Source organism: Manacus candei, unplaced genomic scaffold (genome assembly GCF_025592945.1).
Source record: "Manacus candei isolate 608988 ecotype Guabito, Panama unplaced genomic scaffold, ASM2559294v1 h1tg000014l, whole genome shotgun sequence".
Lineage (NCBI taxonomy): Eukaryota > Metazoa > Chordata > Aves > Passeriformes > Pipridae > Manacus > Manacus candei.
Window position 1 is genome coordinate 60,941,244 of NW_026138062.1, and position 21,619 is coordinate 60,962,862.

The 21,619-nt window shown below is 38.2% G+C and overlaps 2 protein-coding genes across 7 annotated transcripts in view; one reads left to right on the forward strand and one right to left on the reverse strand.

Annotated features, from left to right (window-relative positions):
- Positions 1–21,619, reverse strand: part of CMSS1 (cms1 ribosomal small subunit homolog) — a 223,668-nt gene that overhangs the window by 91,026 nt on the left and 111,023 nt on the right. For 3 of the 6 annotated variants that reach the window (XM_051781052.1, XM_051781049.1, XM_051781051.1), the window contains exon 2: positions 19,739–19,789. The exons of the other annotated variants lie outside the window; for them this stretch is intronic. In XM_051781052.1, coding sequence (XP_051637012.1) covers positions 19,739–19,789 — 51 coding nt within the window. The remainder of the gene's footprint in view (positions 1–19,738; positions 19,790–21,619) is intronic. 6 annotated transcript variants of the gene reach the window in all.
- Positions 1–21,619, forward strand: part of FILIP1L (filamin A interacting protein 1 like) — a 144,287-nt gene that overhangs the window by 13,882 nt on the left and 108,786 nt on the right. The gene's annotated exons all lie outside the window — the stretch shown is intronic.

Below are 21,619 nucleotides of genomic sequence, written 5' to 3' on the forward strand. Positions count from 1 at the left end.
ACTCCACTTTTGACACACAGTAGTCACCAGTACAAAACCATTTTTTTTTTCCTTTTTGTTTTTTTTTTTGGTCAAAAATTGGAAATAGTGACTCACTAGCTCTGCATCCTACAAATCCTACCCCCTGCTAAGAAGTTTAATCATTTGCAGCCCCTCCCATCACACTGCAGTCAGTTGAAAAGGCTTCGGTTTTTAAAGGAAACTTGTGATTTTCATAACATTTTCTCCTCATAGCGAAGTAAGCCATTTAAATCTCTCTACTTTATTACATGCTCCAGTACACCAAGCAGTCTGAAGACAGGGAAATGGATTAGATAAATAGAAATATTTTTGTTATGACCTAATTTAAGGATCTTAAAAATAATACGATGACTTCAAAAACTGCAAGGCATCAAAAGGCTTAAAAGAATTGCAGAGACATGAGAGTGCAAGATATCTGGCAAGTATTGATAGAGTAATGTTTAACTCGAATGAGAAACAGGAGGCATTCAGAGACACATGGTTACCATTCACATAAATTTATGGCCAGGGCATTTCTGTTACTGTAATACTCTTTGTACCAGGAGCCATATGCAATGGCTCGCTCTTTTATGTGCAATGTCCGTTTATGTCATATTGGTGAAAATTAAAGCAAGGTTTGCATTTGGAATTTGCTGGCTGCCAGTACAACGTAAAAGATGAAGGTAGTACGGCTTCTGCTCTTTATAAAAGAAATCAACGGTCCTAGGAGAAGCAACCTTGCAGCTTAGTAAGAAAGAGGAGATGGTTACGAGACACAAGTATACATGCCCACTAATAATGCAATTAACATCAGTCTAGTGCACTGCAAGCTACACCTTTAATAAAACTGCCTAATTTTTCTATCAAACTAAAGAACGCACTGCTTCCTTGATTACTTTAAAAGTTCATTTTTGTGTTTGCACTAGCACTGAAACTTCATTAGCATTGTTGCTTGTTCTACAGGATGCCTTCAGTGAGCCACTGCCTACCACACTGTCAATGGTTTTCTGGTTCTGTCAACAGAAATTTAAAGGGAATAAAATACAGTCTGCAAAGTAGGCACACAATGCCACCTCTATTGCAATTCCCTCATTAGAGTTTATATTATCTTCCATGTTACATTCCTCCTTACAGAAGCACTTAGACATCACAGCAGCCTGAGTAATAAAACCCCAAATTATAAATAGTAACAACTTCTCCTTATCTGGCAGTAAGTGTCTAGGATCCCAAATATGGTGAAGCAATTCGTAAACTGGAGAAATAATGAGTTGTAGGAAAAAATATTCCAAATCTTATCACAAACTGTTTTTCCAGTGGGTGCCTGCCTCTACCTGTACACCAAATTCACATTCAGATACGATGGGAAGAACTCCTCAGTCACACACTGTTCACTACTCTGTCCTTTGATTCTTGGGTAGGATGCCTGCCCTTCCGAAACTGTTCTTTGGTTTGTCAGGTTTATGGCTTCTCCTAAAGTAATTTACTTCAAGAGAAGAAAAATATTTTACCTAAAACCACAGGAAACACCACTGCCCCAATCCTAACCCATCTCTTGCTGCATTTTTAAGTTCCACTGCATGTGTCTGCATCTTTCTGTCATGTCTTGTATTCTTTGTCACCTCTCTGAGCATATTTGCACAGCCCAATACTGCACTGTAAACCTCCACATTTACACTTAGTTGGCCGCTGAGACAAATGTTCTCCTTTTTCCTCTGATAAAACAACATGCCAGAGTGGTTCTTTACATTAAAGCAGGGACAGAGGCGTCGCAACAAAACACAGCTCCACAGGGTGGCTGGCATAGTGGACAGAGCCCAGCACAACACCTCTGACAACTCCAACTTCAAATAATGACAAGAAAACTACACGTTATAGTGGCTCATTCTCATTTGTTTTCCCACAGTGCAGCCAGAGACAAAAGCAGCAAGGCCCCAGCTGAGGTTGAATAGAGAAAAAACTCTTCTCATAAGTAAAGGTTCTTCAAAGGGAGATGGGTTTATTAGGTCAGAAACATTTTACCCTGTGAGTTGGTGAAGCCTCAAAAGCATAAGAGTATCAGTGCTCCAAAGAAAGTTAAAATGTGTTCATGCAATATGCTTCTTCCCCTAGCTTCCCTGACAATTGCTTCATCAAGACTTTTCCAACATCTTCCTCCTAAAAAGGCTTTTTTGGAGAATAATAGTGCATTTTACAGATGGAACAGCTTGTTTTGCTTCTTGTTCGTTTGCTAAAAAACAAACCCAACTACAAACCAAACAACCACCCCAAAATTAAAAAAAAAAAAAGGTTTCTACTTGGAAGAAGCATTCCTGGAAGGAAAAAAAATAAAAATTAAGTACCTCACGAACACAGTAGAAAGACTGTTGGTTGTCTCACTCTGCTGGAATGCTTTACAAAATCCCTTACATCCCCACACGGAATAAAATGTCACAGTAGTTCTTGATGCTTCACCTATATTTTACAAATACCTCAGTTGAGAGGTCATGTAAATTTTGTTCTCAGTTCTTCAGTGTGCTTTGATTTCTATATTTTTAAGGCAATTTTCAGATTATGGATTTCATTTAACAGACATGATTATCATAATGGAGAGTAAAGAGGAAAGGAGAGAAATACGGTTATCATGGATAACATTTTCAGAATTTCCCTCACGAGTTACACAATCCCATGAAATTTCAGTGGGATTGATAATAAGCCCAATACAACCTAGATGCTGTCCACCCAATAAACACACCCGCCTACCCCACCCCAACAGTGACAGGCTTCCAACCAGGGCTGTACCTTACTGAAATAATATATTTGCCACAGACAATCCCTCCCACAGACAATGCATGTAAAGTGTAAGCATTATCTAAGTCACTGGGTGTTACAGATATCACAAATGCACACAATGGTTTGTCTTGTCTGTTTACTCAGGGCTTTTCACAGCCACAGTTTAATTCCTGCTCAAGGTCACAAAATTTTCATGGGAAACAAAATTTTTTGCAAGTCAAGGCAGTTGGAGACTTTTAAGGGCCTAGTCTTTCAATAAGTGCAATCACATGAAATTAATAAGTGAAATGTCAAAAAGAAATGTTCTGTCCAGCTTTCAACATTCATGGAGATGGTTGCTTTTTTCCCCATCAGCATCTGAGCAGCTGATAAGTGAGAACTTCAGGAAGCTGGCAAGGTTGCCATGTATAAGATATCAACACCCCAAACCTTTAACAGTGACTTAAGCACAGTGAAAACTGACTGCAGTACACTAAAAGTGCACAAGAGGTTCAGGATGTATCATTTGGGTTGGACAACACAACAATTTTTACACCACTTGTAACCAATCTCTTGCTGCTTGTGTTATGCAATTAATGCCATTCACACATTAACAAAGAAAAAAAAAAGCAAAAGCCTCAGGCTTCACTGTTTTTCCTAAATGTGAGTACCCCGTTGCCGTGTTATTACAAAGACATTTCTATTGGTATAGATGACTAATGGAGGGTTTATAAATTACTAATTCCCAAAAGCTGCTTTAAAGCTTACATTTCACATATTTTTTTACTCAAGTTCCATATTAGAAGAGGGGATTAGTGTCACTGTTTTAGAGATTACTGCATATTAGTATAAAGACTTACAGAATTTTGAGTCAGTGCCATTGAAGCACAGCACTGTGCTGTATGGGAAACTGTTACTGCACTTATAATAGCTCATAATATGTTCAGAAATGCAACAAATCTGAAAAAAATCTTAGATCTAATTCACTATGTTCATGCATTTAAAATTTAAAATAATGCATGCAGTGCTTTACACTTATTTGCTCTTTCATAAACACGATGGAATTTTGACATTTAAGCAAAAAGACTGCTCTGATTTATTTGCAGATTAAGTTGTATTTTTGTGCTAAGTGCTCAGCTACTCTGCTGCACAGACCAAATCATGACATTTGTTCATATATGGTTATTTGGTTACTCTCAGATGCATGGAAACTGGAAGAAAAAAAACAAACCACCAAAAAAACCCCACACTAAACCAAGAAGTTACTCAGTTAAAAGCTCTCTCCATCTGCCTGGAGTTTTATTAATAACTCATCACCATGGTATCACAGCATCTTAAGAAAAATAAAACAGAGATAGTTGCTAGGCTCTCCAGCCTCTAAGGCTAAAAGGGAATACTTCTTGGGGAAAAGTGGGAGAAATTGTTTTGGTCTGTTTCCTTATCACTCTTGAGGGTGAGGCTAAGCCAAAAGATGGGCCTCATATTGTGTTCTGAAAGCTGCGAGTATTGTGGCCATCATTCAAATATGTTACCCATGATCCAGGTCTCTGCACTAACACTTACACAAAAAAACCAAAAACAAACCAGAAAAACTGTGAAGGGACAAAACTTAAGGAAAAAAGGAATGGGATGAAAGAATGCATTGATTTCTGCAGCACTCCCACTTACCCCTTGAAAGGACTCTTCAACCAATTGTCTTAACCACAATAAGCTGTTTGCTAACATGCACTGAACTCCTGCAGAAGGGGCTCCAGCATCAGCACACAGCACAGACTTGCCCTCACTGAGCCTCACTGAGCCCCACAGTGTCGTGCTGTAAATGCATCTGATATCAGTGGGGGGAAACAGGGAATAGTTCAATGACAGATTCTCTACCCTGAAGAGTTTCAGCTGTTTCTCACAAGTATTTTCAAACTGACTGAATTTGAGAAGTGCTACCCTTTACCTGTAACACTTTACCCACCAATACTAAGAGGGAGGATGTCCCCATGACTCTGACAGGTTTAGGCTCCAGAAGAAACAGGCACTCTTTATACTTATAAACATTATCTGCTTCAAGAAGGGAAGTCAGCTTAAAATATACTATAACATCTTCAGAATTTTCATTCAGAGAAGCATCAAGCTTAAATGCAGTAAAACACACATTATAGATGGATTTTGTTTGCAGTGCACATCCCTTTTCAAAAAGCAGGTACTGCAAGGTTGCTCGTGTCCAACTGTTGCCACACTATTATTCCAGCAAAGAATGTGGCTTCAAAAGAAAATTTGTAGAAACAACACATATACTGCAGAGTACAAGAGTGTGCTTCCTACTTATAAATAATTACACTATTGACTTAATTCATTCTAAGGCCAAAAAGTAATGCAGTCAGATGTGGCACCTTTAGTTGATACTCTGTTCTGATGAAGTGTCCACGAGCAGGGAAGCTTTACAGAACCATTACCTGTTCTGTTAGGGAGACATCAGCCATGCAAACTATCCAGCCCACCATCTGTGAGAGGGGCAGTGAGTGATTACACCATTTCCTTCCCTCCTCTCTGTTCAGATGAGAAAGCAAACAGGGTTACAAAAAGAACCACAGGATGCATCAGATTCATCTCCAGTGCCGTCTCCTTGAAGTCACAGCGCTCATTACTTTCTTCACATATAAAGTTAACACAGCAGAAAGATGGTGTAGCTCAAGGGAGAGGGAAGACCAGAAGCACCAGGGAAGTGCCCGCTGAAGGGCTGGCACAACACAAAAAGCCACAAGCAGCTGGCTTGGTGCACTCCCCCAGAGACACCACCATAGCTCAACACATGTCCCTCTCAGAAGGCTCTTTACTCCTGCCTGCTGTTTATTATGCCTTTTATCACATGTTTTTTACACTCATGTTACTAAAGCAGAAGTCTGTCACCCCCACCAAGTATGAAAGGCTGTGCTTTGCTGTCTCAGGTGGCCTCAGGGGAAGTTACAAGAGAAGCTAAGCACAGGAGGAGACTGTCCTTGGGCTTCAGTTGTTTAGCTAATTAGTGCCAGCAATAAGAAGACAGAAAATCCTTTTCTTTTATCTAGATTTGAGAGGTCGCAATTCCTGCAACATGAACCTGTGTGCTCCTTAGGGTCTGGTCCTCCTTTTAGGGTGAAAAAGAAGCATAGATTAAGGTAAAAATCTCTGGAAACAAACAAAAAAATCACCCTAATCTAACCCTGTCTGTCAGGCCTGGGGCATTTTATCCCTCTCTGTACCCAGAACATATACAACTAATTCTATTTTCTAGAACAGTAATTGTTGATTGATGAGTCATCTTTCCTGTAAATTTATTTTTTTAAGTGATTTTGGCATTGTTCCTTGAAATTCCTCTCTGACTATGTAATGGAAATTTTGACTTCACATTCTAGTTTCTCTTAACATCACAGACACTGAGATTTTGACTTTAGGAAGACCAAACAGTTGAATAAAGGATGCAATGAAGAAATCTGTAGCTTGAAAAGAAAGCAAGCTGTACTAAATAAACAACTGAGTAAATATTTAGCTGTATGGCCATTAGGTTGCATTCCTAATAATACAGCAACACATTTATCATAATTAAGAATTCATGGGGTAGGCGGTTGCTTCCCTCTTTCCCCTCCCAAAATTGGTCATGTGGCCGAAGTTGTTGGCAAGTGAAATTTGCCAAACTATATAAAAGTTTAGTTTTTTCCTTTTACTTAGCAACTCCTCATATTAAAGTTTGGAAAACATAGTGCAATTAGTCATCAGAAAACACAAAGTAGAAAAATGTAAACCAGAAGAAAGTCAAAAGTAACCAAAAGCTCCAAAAAAATACATCCATGAGACACAATTATTGCAGTGGGTAGCATAGCACTTTTCAGATAGCAACCACCAAGAATAATGGCTTTTCATCTCCCTATTCTTCCTCTATTTGGAGGCAACGGGGAAAAGTCATGGTAGCCCAAATTTCTCAGCTACACAGAGTTCAAAAGACATGATGAAGAACTTGGAATTTTGAACTGCCTTAGTCCCACAAGAAGAATTAGATGGATCTTCAAAGCAAGAATAAAAGCGAACGCATTTGAGAACTACTCTGATTTATCTAAAATATCATTTAATAAATAGAAGATAACTTCTTCCTTCCACTCAGCCTGCATGCAGCGGGCAGGAAAACCCTGCAGCACTCACAAACAGACGGGTGCCACTAAGCACCTGCTGGAGGCTCTGCCCAGTAATTTTAACCAGCCACTTACAATCACCATGGTAAGCTAAAGCTATGAAGTGGCACATTCATGACTCATGAAGGTCAAGCCTATTTAAAATGAATTTACACTCATGCCTGTCTTCCAAGGGACATGACAACACGAGCTTCAAATTATGCACTCTTGGCAAAACTCTAAACAAGATTCCTCAAATGACAGCACCATTATGGTCTATAGTAGTTCTTCATGGTCATGCCAGAGGGCATCCCACTCTATCCCACCCATGCTACTACCAACCAGTTTTCATTCAGGCCAATCAAAGGAGACAGGGTATTTGGAAATGAGCTCTAACCACAGGGCAGCCCACAGCAGGCTCTTCACAGGCTTCATTAGACACGGACCAACTTAAATGGTCAATTTAAGCCATGGAGAAAAGAGCAACTCTGAAACTCAGACAGTCACTGCTCTTCCCCATCAACATGGCACTCTGAATGGAAACTGTGCACCCATCAGTTCCTTACCTCTGACTACACGTAGGCTGGGACATGTGACTGTGCTGCTGGGACTCCAGACAGCTTTGCAGCTGTTTTTGAGACTCCTAGGAATGTCTGTTCTCAGTCTGTTGGTTTGATGGAATGAGTTAATGTGACTTGTACAGGTGTGATGGCTGACTGATAAGGTGTCAAAAAATACTTGTGATGATACTGAAAAAAAAATAAAAATCTATGTGTTGCAACATTCCCAGTTGTTATCATAACCTCAGTAAGGCTGAGTTTTCAAAAGAACTGGTAGCAGAGGGGGCAGATAAGAAGGGAAAGAAGGGAAGAAGGGAAGGAGGGAAAGAAGACAGTAAAATTAGTTGTTTGCTACCTTTCCAGCCTCAGCAATTAATCTAACAGTTGGTAAAACCCATTCATATATGCAAATAAGAAAAAAAAATTCTTCACTTTCCACATAGAGAACATTTATGAAAAAAAACACAAACCAGCTCAAACTTTCTGAGAACAGGTAACAGCCAAGTTGAAACTGTTTCTGTACACATTAATAGCTCAGAGGTGACTGTAAATTAGTAAAATAATGCCTGTGACCTGGTGTGAAACACAGAGAATTTCAACACAAGCTATTACAGACTTCCTTACATACAGTCATTAGTGGATGCAGGAGAGAAACGGCCAAAAGCTTTCTTGTTCCACTGATGCAATTTTAAGTAAAGCATTTCCAAAAATCTCCTTATCATTCTTTTGAGCTTCACAGGCAAACTTTCACTGATTGAAATGTAAGTCGATACTGGGAGAGATAAGTGTCCTTTCTAGTGACAAAACATACAAACATCATACGGAAAGTTGGGCAGAATATGGGGAAAAAACATTTAGCATCTGTGTAGTTACTTCTGCTGCTAGGGAAACTTCCACCAGATGTTACCTCAGCTGCCTTCCAAACCACTATCACATCTGCTCTCTTCCTTACTGAATACCAGTGGTAACTGAACTAATCTTTCATTTATTTGTACAATATTTTAAACACCCTTGAAGAACTCATTTTTAAGGAGTTACAAGACCCACAAAAAGCAATGTGAAAAAACCCTGTAATTACATGATTGAATAACCTGAAATTCTCAAGTTATTTAATACATAGAAAATACCATCATCTATACAAAAATATTATTGGAAGTCATTATATTGTTCATAAACAGAAGTACTGGAACAACAACAGAAATAATGGTCCACAAAAACTACCAGAACTAAAGAGGGAAAGGGAAGAAAAAACTTCATTATTAAATTCACGTTTTTATTAGGGAGACTAAAATTCTTCCCTAAGACCTTCCTTATATACCAAGAACTGAAATTACTTCTGTATTCAGTTACTGAAAATCCCCTCTGCCTATCACCTTTGTTGTATGGAAGATCTGCTTACGCTTGGCAGCAGTGGAAGTATTGCACTTGTATCCAGCGTGGGGAGGGGGACAGCGAAAAAAATGCCAAACCACCAAAAAAACCCATGCACACACAAAAAACGAACCACTAAACACAAAAAGAAAAAGACCACACAGATAAAAACTCCTTATCCTAACATTTTCTGTTCTGAAATTTTAAAAATTATCCTAAACTTAAGTTTACACGTAAGAAATATATAGTATCTGTGTGATCTAAAATAATCTAAAAGGAAGTATCTTTGTAAGACTGATACTGTAATCCAGTTTATCTATTATTCTCAACAGTCATTATTTTTAAAATGTATAAAGAAGTAATAATTATTCCGAACTCAAGTTATTCTCCAGACTTTTTACTTTCAGCCCAAAAACTTTTTCTAGTTATTTTCTAGATATGTTGCACTACACTATATAATGTAGAGAAAAATACAATAAAGACATCAGAAAAGCAAAAAAAAATGTTGAGATCCATGTTGCCACTGTCCTCCAGCTGATACCCTGGGTGACCCCGAACAAATCACTTAGTCACATTCCCACCAAAAATGGGAGAAGGCTCCAGACTCTGAAAAATGACTGTGAGACTGAAAAATGTTTACAGAGCAGCTTGCAATCATCAAACAGAGGGCTCTGCAAATGGAAAGTATTACAACATATGCGATGTTCTAGCCATGCATTTATAAAAACACCCCCCAAAAATCAGAAAAAAGAACCTTTACAATCATGACTAGGCACATGTTCCAAACAGAAATGAAAATCCTGTTTCTTTGGTATAGCTCTTTGATTTTTCATTACTTACACTTGATAAAGACTAGGTCTATAAATAAGAAAAATAAATCAGAAGCTCATCCATACAGGATCATATGAAAGCTATTGAAATACTTTTCAAACTGCAGGCATGACAAGGCTCTTGGAAAGAGGCAGTACCTAGTATCAGATTTAACTCCTATAGCTAAAAGTCAGATTTCCAGCTATCAAGGTCTTTCTTTGGGTTTCAGTCACCTTTGTAAAGTAAGAGATAAAAGGAAAAGAAGCACTTTTTGTAAAAGGGAGAGATTCAGAAGGGACAAAACCAAGTGTGTCAGGTCAGGATGCAACAAAGCTGATACTAGCCCTTGATTCGACAGATGGAATGAGAAGCCCATGCCTTGGATTTGCACATGAGAAATCAAGATAAGTCGGTTTTCACTTGCAGATGAGAAATCAAAGTATATTTGTTTGCAGGAAGAGAGGGTGTCACCACCTGAAAGGAACCAAGAAAGTTTTTCTTTCTTCTCCTCCTCGGTAAAATTTGGATGAGGGAACAAAGAAACCAAATGCCACTGTTTCCTAGCAAAATCCTTATTCAAGCAAACAAAGAAATACATTCATCAATTACAAAGGTGGTGCATAACACCAACTCATCACTGTTTCCAAATGCACAGCATAAGCAAAGCAAAAGCCTACTATTTTTCCCATAATTATTTTTTTCTTACAAAAAATCAGCTACACTCTTCATTCAACATGTAAATCTAAAGAGATTCTAAAGAAATCAGCATTTTCTCTCCATGTGTGAAATGAATGATTAGCCTAAACAACTAAAAGCATCAGAGTGCCTAATATCCATCGGTTTCTTCCAGTGTTCATCCATACTGCACATCTGACAGTTGTTTCAAAGAAAATCTGGATTGAATAACATGATTCAGATGTGAAGAGACTGACAATAAACAGCATTTTAGTACCACTCAGTCATAAAACAGCAAGCTTTAGTACTGCATGTCCACATTAGGAAAAATGAAACCATTTCTTCTGAGAACAACATGCTGGGTGTTTGACCCATGTGCCTGCAATGAAAACCAGGGGAAATTTGTTTTCCTAATTTCCCTTGTTCCTTCAACATTTAAAATCAGTCATACATAATAAAGTATAACTACTAAAAAAATCCCTACTTTTATTTTAAAATCTTATAAAAATAATTTTGAATGGATTACCCATTTTTGTCATTTTTCATAAAACCATTTTATGATGCTGTTGTTCTTAAAGAACAATGCTAACACAAGAACTACAAACAAAGCCATAAAAGGCTTTTCTCAAACATTACTAAGTGGATTGGATGGCCTATGATGAATGCAAAAGCTGTTCAGTGCAAGCATGTCAGCATGCTAACATAAGTGATAGGCCTACCCATGGCAAGGAGGCAACCACAAAGCTCTGAGAAGAAACACAAAACACATGACTTCTTCCACATTTTAAAAGGGCCTTCCTTATCTCCCTTCAAATCTCTACATGAAGAGTCTTTTAGTAGTTTCCATAACCACTAATTCTTCTATAAAATGGATAAAAGAACAAACAGTGTGTAAGTGGACTCACCACATTTCTCAAGTCTTCTAGGCTATGGTGGACAGATGAATTTATCCTGCTGTAAGAAAAAAAACTTCACAAATGCAAATATATACCACAACACACCACTAGCAGATGGTGATTACAAAATGTGTATGAGGGAGGCTCGGGTGTGCTTAGTCATACGGTTCAGAAGGAAAGACAGATTACTATGGATATGTTGCCACAGTGATCCATAATTTCCAAAATTCAAAGCTGAAAATAGATTTCAGAATAGAATTTGAACAGAATTGTCAAAACCAGCAAGATATGGTCAAAAAAAAAAAAAGGCATGACTGTAAACTTGCCTTGTTTTTGTAATCTTTTTGTGCCTAATGGTTACAGATAGAGATGAGATACAGAACAAGGTGGCCACTGCTCTGACAATACATCTACTTCTCAAAGCTCAGTAGAAGCCAGACATAAAGAAGCAATAGCCTTTCTTAGCCAGTCTGTCCATGTTACTGATGGTATGATCTTTCTATTAATTATTTAATAGCAGTCCTTTTATTGTTAATGGATGTGGTTTATGCAAATTTTATCCACTACTGATACAGATTCATAAATTACTCTAAATTACAGTGCTGTAATTGGACAGTGTTGACACGAAACTTGAGTACTGTAGGAATTTCCAGAGGCACGATGCCTGGATCCAAAGTTTAATTTCAGCTTGAAGCAGACTTCCTTTGCACCTTTAGGCTACTCATCTCCATTTCCTCCCCTCTAAACCTGCCTCCCAGGATGGGGCTAGAGGTTTAATTAATGAAAGTGAATCATCTTAGCACTGCCTCTTGAATTGCAGATATAATCAATAATGAGCCACACTCTTACTCAGGCACACCTTCCACTACGCCTGTCAGAAGCCGTCTTGCAAAACACCAAACCAAAGCTGTGCTATTTTTAATCTCTGCCAGCAAGTGCAGCAGTCTGCCTCTAAGTGTGCAGCCACTTCCATACAGCCTGCACTCTGACCTCTTGCATCGTGGCTTCCATGCTAACCATGCTCAAGTCAGCAACCTAAGAGCCAGCAGTCAGATGACAATCCATGTGTACCTGCCTTTGCAGCCCCCACGTGCTGAGCAGAGACCATCACTGACTGTGAGCACGCATCCTCTGCCAGGAGTCACCTCTCCTCAGAGGAGACTCCCTTTTCCCACACACAGCCACAGGGCAGGTCAACACTCCTCAAACAAACTGAGCTGCTTGCATGATCACTCCCTAATCATTTCCACCCAAGGCAGACTAGCACAGATGAGCTCCTTCAGCTTTTTTGGTTGAGCTTGCTTATTCTGACCAGAACAGGCCGGAGAACAATTGCAGCTGCGAAACTGGGAATGAGGGGGTAGAGGAATATTGCAAGATATGCGTGGTAAATTCTTGTATGTGACCAGCACACCATTAATCAATGCCCAGGGACTTGTTCAAATTATGCAGCTGCCAGATGTGCTCCTCTCTGTGTCTTCATGTCATTCATATGACTTTACACTCATGAGACTCCCTGTGTACCAGATTTGATCACCTCCATCTCTCTGTTTAAGTACTTCTGTATGTTGTGATCCCAGTTGTTTTTAGCATCTGTATCAAGAAAATAATTTCAGGCACGTGCTATTGAAGAGACAGGTTTTTTAGTTGACACTAAACAGCTTTACATTGTAGAGCAAAAGGAAAGGGAAAGCTACTGGAAATATTGTAACTGGAAAGTACCATTATTTTCCATCTGGTAACCTCCTGACAATTCCAGAGGTATCACAGCAGGCATGTTCCTGTCCCACCTCCCTGTTCAATACTTCATGACAGTCATCATCACCCTCTTGTCTGGTCACTAGGATCACTTCAGCATATACTGCAGGCTAAGATATTCACAGAGTAATTTCAATCCTTAACTTCAGAGCTGTGAGACAGCTTGTGTGTGAACGTCCAGTTTTAATGACAAGACAAAGTGATGGAGAAGCTGTTATTACCACTCTCAGAGGCAAGCTGCTCCTCTAATTTCCAAGACCAGTTTCAGCAAGGAAGTGTAAGGAAAAGAGCTGCCAGAAAAAAATAATTAAACCTACATCAGCCATTTAATACACAAAAAAGAATTAAGCTCCTGTCAGTCGTAAGTTCCTCAAGGTCTGACTGCTTCTGTACTAAGTATATTGCCAGATCCATTAAAGAAAATGAGAACAAAACCAATGCACGTGCATGCATGTGCCCAGACACACAGAGTGGATGATAATCACTTCACTCAGATCTCAGGGCAAGATCCATTTCAACCATCTGCTAATTACCATGCTGGAAAAGATATTATATCTGGATTTTGTAATTGTTATTTAAAAAAACCAAACAAACGCATATGTGTTGTTAACACATGACAAAACCTGAGCATCTCAGACCTATCTGAAACCTACCACTTGCTTCATTTCATCAAAACAAGACAGGTGGCGTGCTCATCACCAAAAGCTGGCTGTCCTTACTGACATTATGTTACAATCAAGACATTACAGGCCCCTTGTTACTGACTGCAAACCAGAGACCAGAATGTTGAAAGAATTAATGCTTTCACCTTATTCTAACTGGTTAAATTTAGTTTCACTTGGCAACTTTGCCAGGTCAAAAAGGAGCAAATTAACTCAGACATCAAATCTTTCCACTATACATAGAAGTTGTTAGCAAACTCACACATACTTTCCATCCATTTACGTTCACTGGCACCAAAGCACTGAGAGTATGAACTCCTTTCCCCTTTTCCCCCGAAGCGACATCCTCTGAAACCTTCATTACCTAAACTGAAAATAGTTATAGGACAACTAAAAGCAGTTACACATCTAAACCCAATATATTAGTCAACAGTTGATTATATTAAAAGTGGGATACTCATTTAAGAATATCCTTACAAAAATCCCTAAGAAATCCCACGGTTTTTTAAGCTGTAATCAATTTATAGCATAGAAACTGAGTCAAGTGCTATGTAATCAAAGCTCCTCGTGAAAAGTAAAGCTTTGCAATGACTCAACATGCTTTGTTCTCAACCTGCATGAGTCTGAAACACTGCAATCACTACCAAGAGCAGCTCACAGAATCTTCCCTCTAAAATCCACAGGAAGACATTTTCACCTTCCTCTCCTACTCAGAAATTCTCCTTATTGCTCTGTTAGAAAATGGAATCTGCCTTTCTCTGCCACAGCTACTGCCTTCCAAACACAATGCCCCTCTTTTGATATCTGTGGGTAATTAAGTGCTTCTAATATGACTGTGACACTTCCATGCCTTTATTTTTCTTCCCAGTTTGCTCCAGGATCCTAACCTAAAATAGTCTTGACACCTCCACAGAAAGACTCTCCCTGCCCTAAAATGCTTGGTCTCTTCTTAACATGCTGGATGAGGTTGGCAGGAGAGACTATACTGTGATCTAACTTTCAGTTTTTCAGTCCTCCACACCCTGCTGTCCCTTTGCCCACAAGTCCAGATCAGGGATGCAGGCAGCAAGGGATGCTGCTCACTGCTGCAGAAGAGAGACCTCCTCTGTATGGAAATGCAGAAACCTTCCTGTGAAAAGCCTTCCTTTTGCATTTGGAACAGACTTTCGTTTAAGTAAAGGCAAATTTTCCTATTCAAATGGGAAATGAGCAGAAAATCCAACACATATGAGTAAAAACTAATGTGCGTGAGCATTCCCATGCCTGGTGAATAATTATTACCTGCAGAAACAGGCAGTGCAGATCCTGCTCCTCTTTTTTTTTTTTTTTTTTTTTTTTTTTGGGTGATTTTTTTTCCCCCTCCTTTTTTCTCCCCCTTTTTTCCTTTTCTTCAAGTATAGCATCAAAAGAAAACTAAGACCTCTTGGAGACATAAAGGAAACATTTCTGCTCTGGAACAGCATTAGCATCTGGACACCTGGCAAAACATAGTTTAATACCTATTGTACCTATTTCTCAACCCCCCTGAAAGCAAACATGAAGAGTCTTGCCTTTCTTCTTATTTACCAACAACCATTAAAGCCAAGAGCGTCCAGAAGTCCATTTCAATGGATTTTGTTCTGGTTACATTACAACAGATTGCTTTGATCCGGGGGAGGGAGGAAGAGAAGAGCAGAGAACATCTTAAGTTCACAAAGCTAAAAGCCAAGATGCACAAAACTGAAGCATTCCAAAGTTAAAAATAATCGTCTTTAAACTGCAAGAGCAGAGCTGTAATTTTGAGCAGTACAGCATGACATCATGGTTTATGTGGGGCCAGCTCAATAAATCAAACTGTGCCTAATTAGAGATCATACTGCAAATCTACATTATTTAGATGAATAATTAAAACAGGACAGTCCATAACACAAGCCAGATATGTTTACTAAAATACATTTTTTTCAAACTTTTATGTTCACTACTGCTTACAACCCTTTCATATTTAGTAAATTATAGACCCCTCAGCTTTTATTTTAGGCTGACTTCACTTTCAAGGAATTCTTCAATTAACTTTACATTGCTTCAAGCTCTTCATCCAATGAGAAAACAATCTGTGGTTTCTTACTTCTTCCAGTGCCAATGGCTGCCCTCCACGTTTGACTTGCAGACTTACTGTCTTTTAGAGCCAGGGTCTGTTTGTCTAAAATCAGCCTAGTTGTCATAGTATTTTGACAAGTTCTCTGTAAAAGGAGAACAAACCCTTGTGGTGGTTAAACTGCTATGAATAATGAAGGTTGTTCTCACAACCTCAACAGATAAGTGCCAAAATTAAGGAACATTCAGCAATAAACCCAGAGCTGAAAGCCCTGACTACCTCAGTTGCCCTTCTTTCCCACCTACTCCAATTTTTCCCATTTTGACTTTTCTCAGTTGTTTTTCTAAAATGTGTGCTTTTTCTCAAATCTAAAAGCTATGACATGCTCAAACATTTACAGCCTAAAAAAACCCCAGAGCTACCAAACATTGCTATCTGTAGATGGTCAGGACGCCTCTGGAATTGTTGGAAATGCTGTGGAGACTTTGACTATCAGTTACTGTGTAGATAACGTTAAATCAAGAGCCAAAGAGTTTAATAAAAAGCATGAGGTGAACAAAAGGGACAGGATTCATTTCTTAACTGCACATTTTTCCTCCTAGAGCTTGAGAGATTTGTAAGTAATTTTTTAATAACAGATTAGAAAACTGGAGAGAGTTGGCAGCTCTCCTTCCTTTTCCCTTCTGACATTTGATTTGGTAAATGGACCAACATACAGAGCATTAGAAGAATTGTAAAGGCAATGACTGAGAAGCAAAACATTTAACATTTAACAAAAAAGGACTATACAAAAATGAGAGATATGTCTATTAATGAAGTATTATGTTGTGCAAATAGTTTTATAATACAGAACAGTAACCAAGCACAAGAGAAAGCATCATTCACTTCTTAATACACAGATTTTTAGATTAGAAAATCCAGAGGGTTTTAAAGGAATCAAAGTGCATGAAATATTACATGCACTACACAGCAGTATTTATAAAGGTATGACAAATGAATCTCCCTCAACCACAGCCACCATGATCAGCATATCCTTAAAAAGAAAGGTACCTTTCAGAGTTCCATTTGAATTCTTTGTTACAATAAATATGCATCAAACTTGTAATTTTTTTTTTAATTTAAGACTGTCTTTGTGGACAGAAATATTATGACTGACTGTTAACTGCAAGCATTCAGAGCCATAGCCATTCCAATTCTCTTACATTCTCATGTGCAGCAACAGAGTTCTCAGAAATAAAAAAAGAAACCCTGTAATTATTTGGACATACTTCTGAAAGCAACAGTGAAAATTAAGAAAGGAGCCTTCCCAAAGAAGTATCTATTTTTGCAATGTGTGCTTTTAAAGCACAATGCTTACAGAATGAAATACTTCAGTTCTCTTGTGTAAACTTGTACAGATTGTTTGCTATTGATCTTTTGAGTCATGTTTTGGCAGTAAACTGGTATCCTTGTAGAAAATATAAGTACTGCAGAACAAGTGATGTAATCTACATCTATATTTAATTAATTTCTTCCTTTTTTGCAGTTAAATTTATATTTCAAAATAAATAATCTGAACTCCATACTTCAATTTCTTCCCCCAATTATGAGCTTTGTGCTAATGAAAAACTTCAGAGGAGACAGCTTGTTTGTAGGATCATGGTTCCCTTAAGTCAAAGGACAGAACTCAGATGGAAGAAAGCAGTGTTTCTATCTGTACGCAAGATGTAGGACTATTAACTATTTTCTTAACGGAATTACAGAAAGTGACTCTATAAAACCAGTGCAAAAATTGATCTCAAGGAAGTGAAATCCAGTTTTTTTCCCAGCAGATTTTTCTTTCCTCCTGCCCCCAGGCTGCTTGTCTATTCAGAAAACAAACCAGAAAATGGCACTGCAGCAAGGCTACCCATATGGCCCAGGAGTGTGCTGTGTGTGCAGTACATACACATACACTGCATGCTGATGTGGCCCAGAGCAAGTGCCACAATGTCCAGGTTTCTGGTCCTTTGTGGAGTACATAGCATGGTAGTTTGGATAGAAGTGGAAAGAGCATATGGAGGCAGGCAGTTGACAGAGTGAAACTAATGCAGTGGTCTTGTCTGGTAATTACAGCTTTGTTCAGCCTCCAACTCTCAAATATGGTAATTCTTTAACCAACAAAAGAGACTGCTAGGAAAGGACAACAGTGAGCGAAAGTACATAAGCAAGAGCACGTGCAAGTGATGGAACATGAGTGCTTTCCCTCTTTCCTCCTCTCAGGTTTCTCCCATCAACTGAGAACCACTACCCAAAGGTTTGAATCTCTTCTAAATCTGGTTACTCTAAAAATCAGAACATGGTCAAGACCAATATATAGAGAACAAATATAGGAATCCCACCTTTTACATTTTAGATTAATGTTTTCTTATCTCTCTGAAGCAGTGACTGATGCCAGCTTTTTCATACCTTTTCCTCACTCTTCATGCACCAGTGTCAGTCCCTATCTATCCTAATCTCCTTCTCACACTGCTTTCCACCTCCTCTTCACTGCCACCTGGGATCCAGTTACATGGGAAGCAGTAAAGATGAGGACAAGCACCATGCACCCACTTCTGGGTAACTACAAGCTTTGTCTTGTGAAATAAAGCAACTCTGCAGAGTTCATTTGAGAACATCACTAATGGCCCTTCAGGTAGAATGGCAAGGAAAGAGCATATTTAAGACTTGAGAAAAATTAAAATCAACACAACTTGCAGGGATTTTATTAGAGGCTGAAACCCACAAAAAATCTGTTTCAGTAATAAGCGAGAGATTTTTGCCTTACATTACACAAAATGTAATTAGACTACAGGACTACAGAGGGTCCTTCTGACTAAGTTGTGACAATACAGATGCCAGAGAATTCTAAAGATCAGGATTACTTCCCAGTATAAATTACACTATTTCATGTTTTAGTTTTGGTCTTCTAAAAACAGACAAACCCCAAAGGAATATTGTGCACACAGCAGCCCAGAGTCTGCCTTTAGATACTGTCCAAATGACATACTACTTTGACCAAGAAGATAGCAATACCTCTGTTTCCATTAATTCTCTACTAAGAATCACAGGATTCAAACTGTTGATTTCCAGCATTACCTCATGCCCTGGCCTCTCACTGATTAATTAAAACTGTACACGTATAGGAAAAAGAACAAAAAAGCAGAACTGGAGTCCTGTGAACCAGCGTGTCCCTGATAAAAGAAACGGACTGCTGTTCTCGAGTCCTTTCCATAGGTTGATTGTGAATTGTAACCAGACAAGATCTCCTTTTTCAAGCTTCCAGTAACTGGTAAACATGTCTACTGCACAGGAAGTCATATTTATAGTTGCATTACTCCCCACAATATACCAATTCTCTTATAATCGACAGTAGTTTCTAGGCCTGCTAAATGAAAGATCTTTTCCCTTGAGGTTGCAGCCTTTCAATGGGAAGCTTCCAAGTCTACAGTTCGTACGGGTGTGGAGGGAAAAAACACAGGACAGTACAGCCCCCACTTCATTATTACACAGTAAAGACATATCAGGCTTTATTTTTTTTTTTTTTTTTTTTAAAAAAAGAAACAACAACTCTGGAATACTGGTATTGCAACTTGTGTTAATTACTCAGGTTGAATCATCATTTAATTTACAATGTGTGTTCAACTTACCTACTTTTTACTATCTAGCTTTAAATTCTTCCTGGGTATAGACAGATGAAGAACTTATACTACATAAGTTTCATTATATGCTTGGGCTGTGAGCATGCAGATATTCCACAAGAAATCCAAAGCAGTATATCACTTCATTAAAGGGAAATATATTCCAAACTTCTCCAAACTACTGCAGGTGACAGTTAATAACTTGCTTGTGCATTTTTACAGTCATTCTACATACAGAAAATTATTAAGAAAACCCCAAACAGCTACTTGAAATTTTCAAACTCTCTTCCAGCAACCATATCAGAGTATTTAAAAGGGCACAGCACTAACTTTGGCCAAGGATTCCCCCTCCTCTCTTAAATACAGAGAAAAAGAATACCATCTTTTTAAAGGAACATAGATTAATACTTTACCAAAGGAGACATTCTTCAAAAGCCAAAAATCACTGCAAAAGTCATTCTTACCTAAAATTGGAAGAAAAGAGACAGAAGAAAGTAAGAATGATTAAGAATCATCCCTTGGAGCATTGCACCTTCAAAATAACAAGCATTCCTGAACAATATTTTACAGATATCATGACAGTTGTGGAACAAATCTAAAGAAAACAAGTTACACCAGAACAGGAAATTGCAATTTCTTTGAAACAATAATTAACCTTAAGAAGGAAACCACTACTAATATAAACAAACAAGTAATAAAGGAAACTGTTTTACCACAGGGAAACCTGTCTTAAAGCAGGGTAACAAGGGAACAGAAAAAGTTCTTCAGAAGTGATGGGTCTCTACAGAAAATTGGAGCAATTCTGTAACAAGGATCACGCTTCTAATAGGTCATCTTCCAGGTTTCAAAGAGGAGGCTGGACCACAGAAATTCAGGAACTTTTAAATACAGGACTCAAATTTAAACTGAGTCTAATCTCATACTGCTGTCACTTAAATGTAATCGGGAGGAGTTTGAAGGATATTTATCAGGCTAAACTACTTTAATAATCATAGCTTTCATCATTGTTATTTATAAATAACTACAGTTAGAGTAAGCACAAGCATCATGGTGATTATTTCATTATATTAAATGGGAATCAGAAATGAGAAAAGATGAAAAAGCTTGAATTTCTTTCATCATAAGATGACAATTCCAAAATTTTGCATGACAAACATGCATACAAAATTGAAAGCAGGTCTAATGTTTAGAATTCAAAATACTTTTCACATAAAAACTCATTCTCAAATCTGAAGTATTTTTTACTTTTTACTTTTACCGTTTGCAATTCTTAAACAGTTACAAGTGAGCAGTAGTCCTGCTGTATTTACTCCACTGGGAGAAAAGAAGTTCACAGTGGTGTAAGAAAGTTGTAACTAAAATAAATACTAAAAAACAGAAACAATTTTATTTCAGATGTTAAGACAGCTATCTGCAAGAACAGCATTTCAGACTGTCCTTATTTGTTCTTGTTTATTATACTGATGCCCTTTGTGGCTTCTTGTATTTTAGCAACTGGAACATACACAGTAAAGCTAGCAACACAACACAAGTTTAGCAAAGGCAGCCATAATTGGATTTAAAAAAACTACCACAAAAAAGAGCAAGCAGCTTTACAAACAGTGGAACCAATGTGGTTTGGCATCCCATGAATTTGTGTCCTGTGGGGATTTGAAAAAACTAAAGTAAGTCCAAAAGCTCATACCAAGATCTCTCTCTCCTATCTCGGAAGTCATTTGAATGAAATTTGTTGAAACTTATTACATCAAAATCTGTTCCTCAGCTGGTCCATCCCCACCACCGGGAATGACTTTCAGAACAGCAGGTAAAAGTTCTTCTTCCCTAGAATAATAGGCCAATAACAGAAGTACCAGATCCAGTAGTTCCATTTTTATGAAGTGGTACTTAACACGAACTTTCCTGATGTCTGAATCAGTTTCTGAATATCATGCAGTGTTAACTTTTGTGACTTCTTGTTATCTTTTAAACACATTTAGGAGAATCACTACAAAAGAAAAACCTTTATACAATGCTAAAATAGATTCCCCGTCAGCAAATTCCAATATTTACCTGTAAGAAGATTTTAGTAAATTCACAAATGGAAAATATTTGTTATGGTGATCTAAAAGTCACCATACCAGTGCCTCATCACCCTCACAAAGTGAGTTTTTATATCTCTCCTAAAGGGATTTGGGAAATGGAAATTTCCAAAGCTAGACAAATGGCAGAAAATAACATGTACAAATTAAGAATGCCACAGAGTTGCACTCAGGAAGTTGAAGAGGTTATCTCTGGAAACACCTTCTCAAATGGAA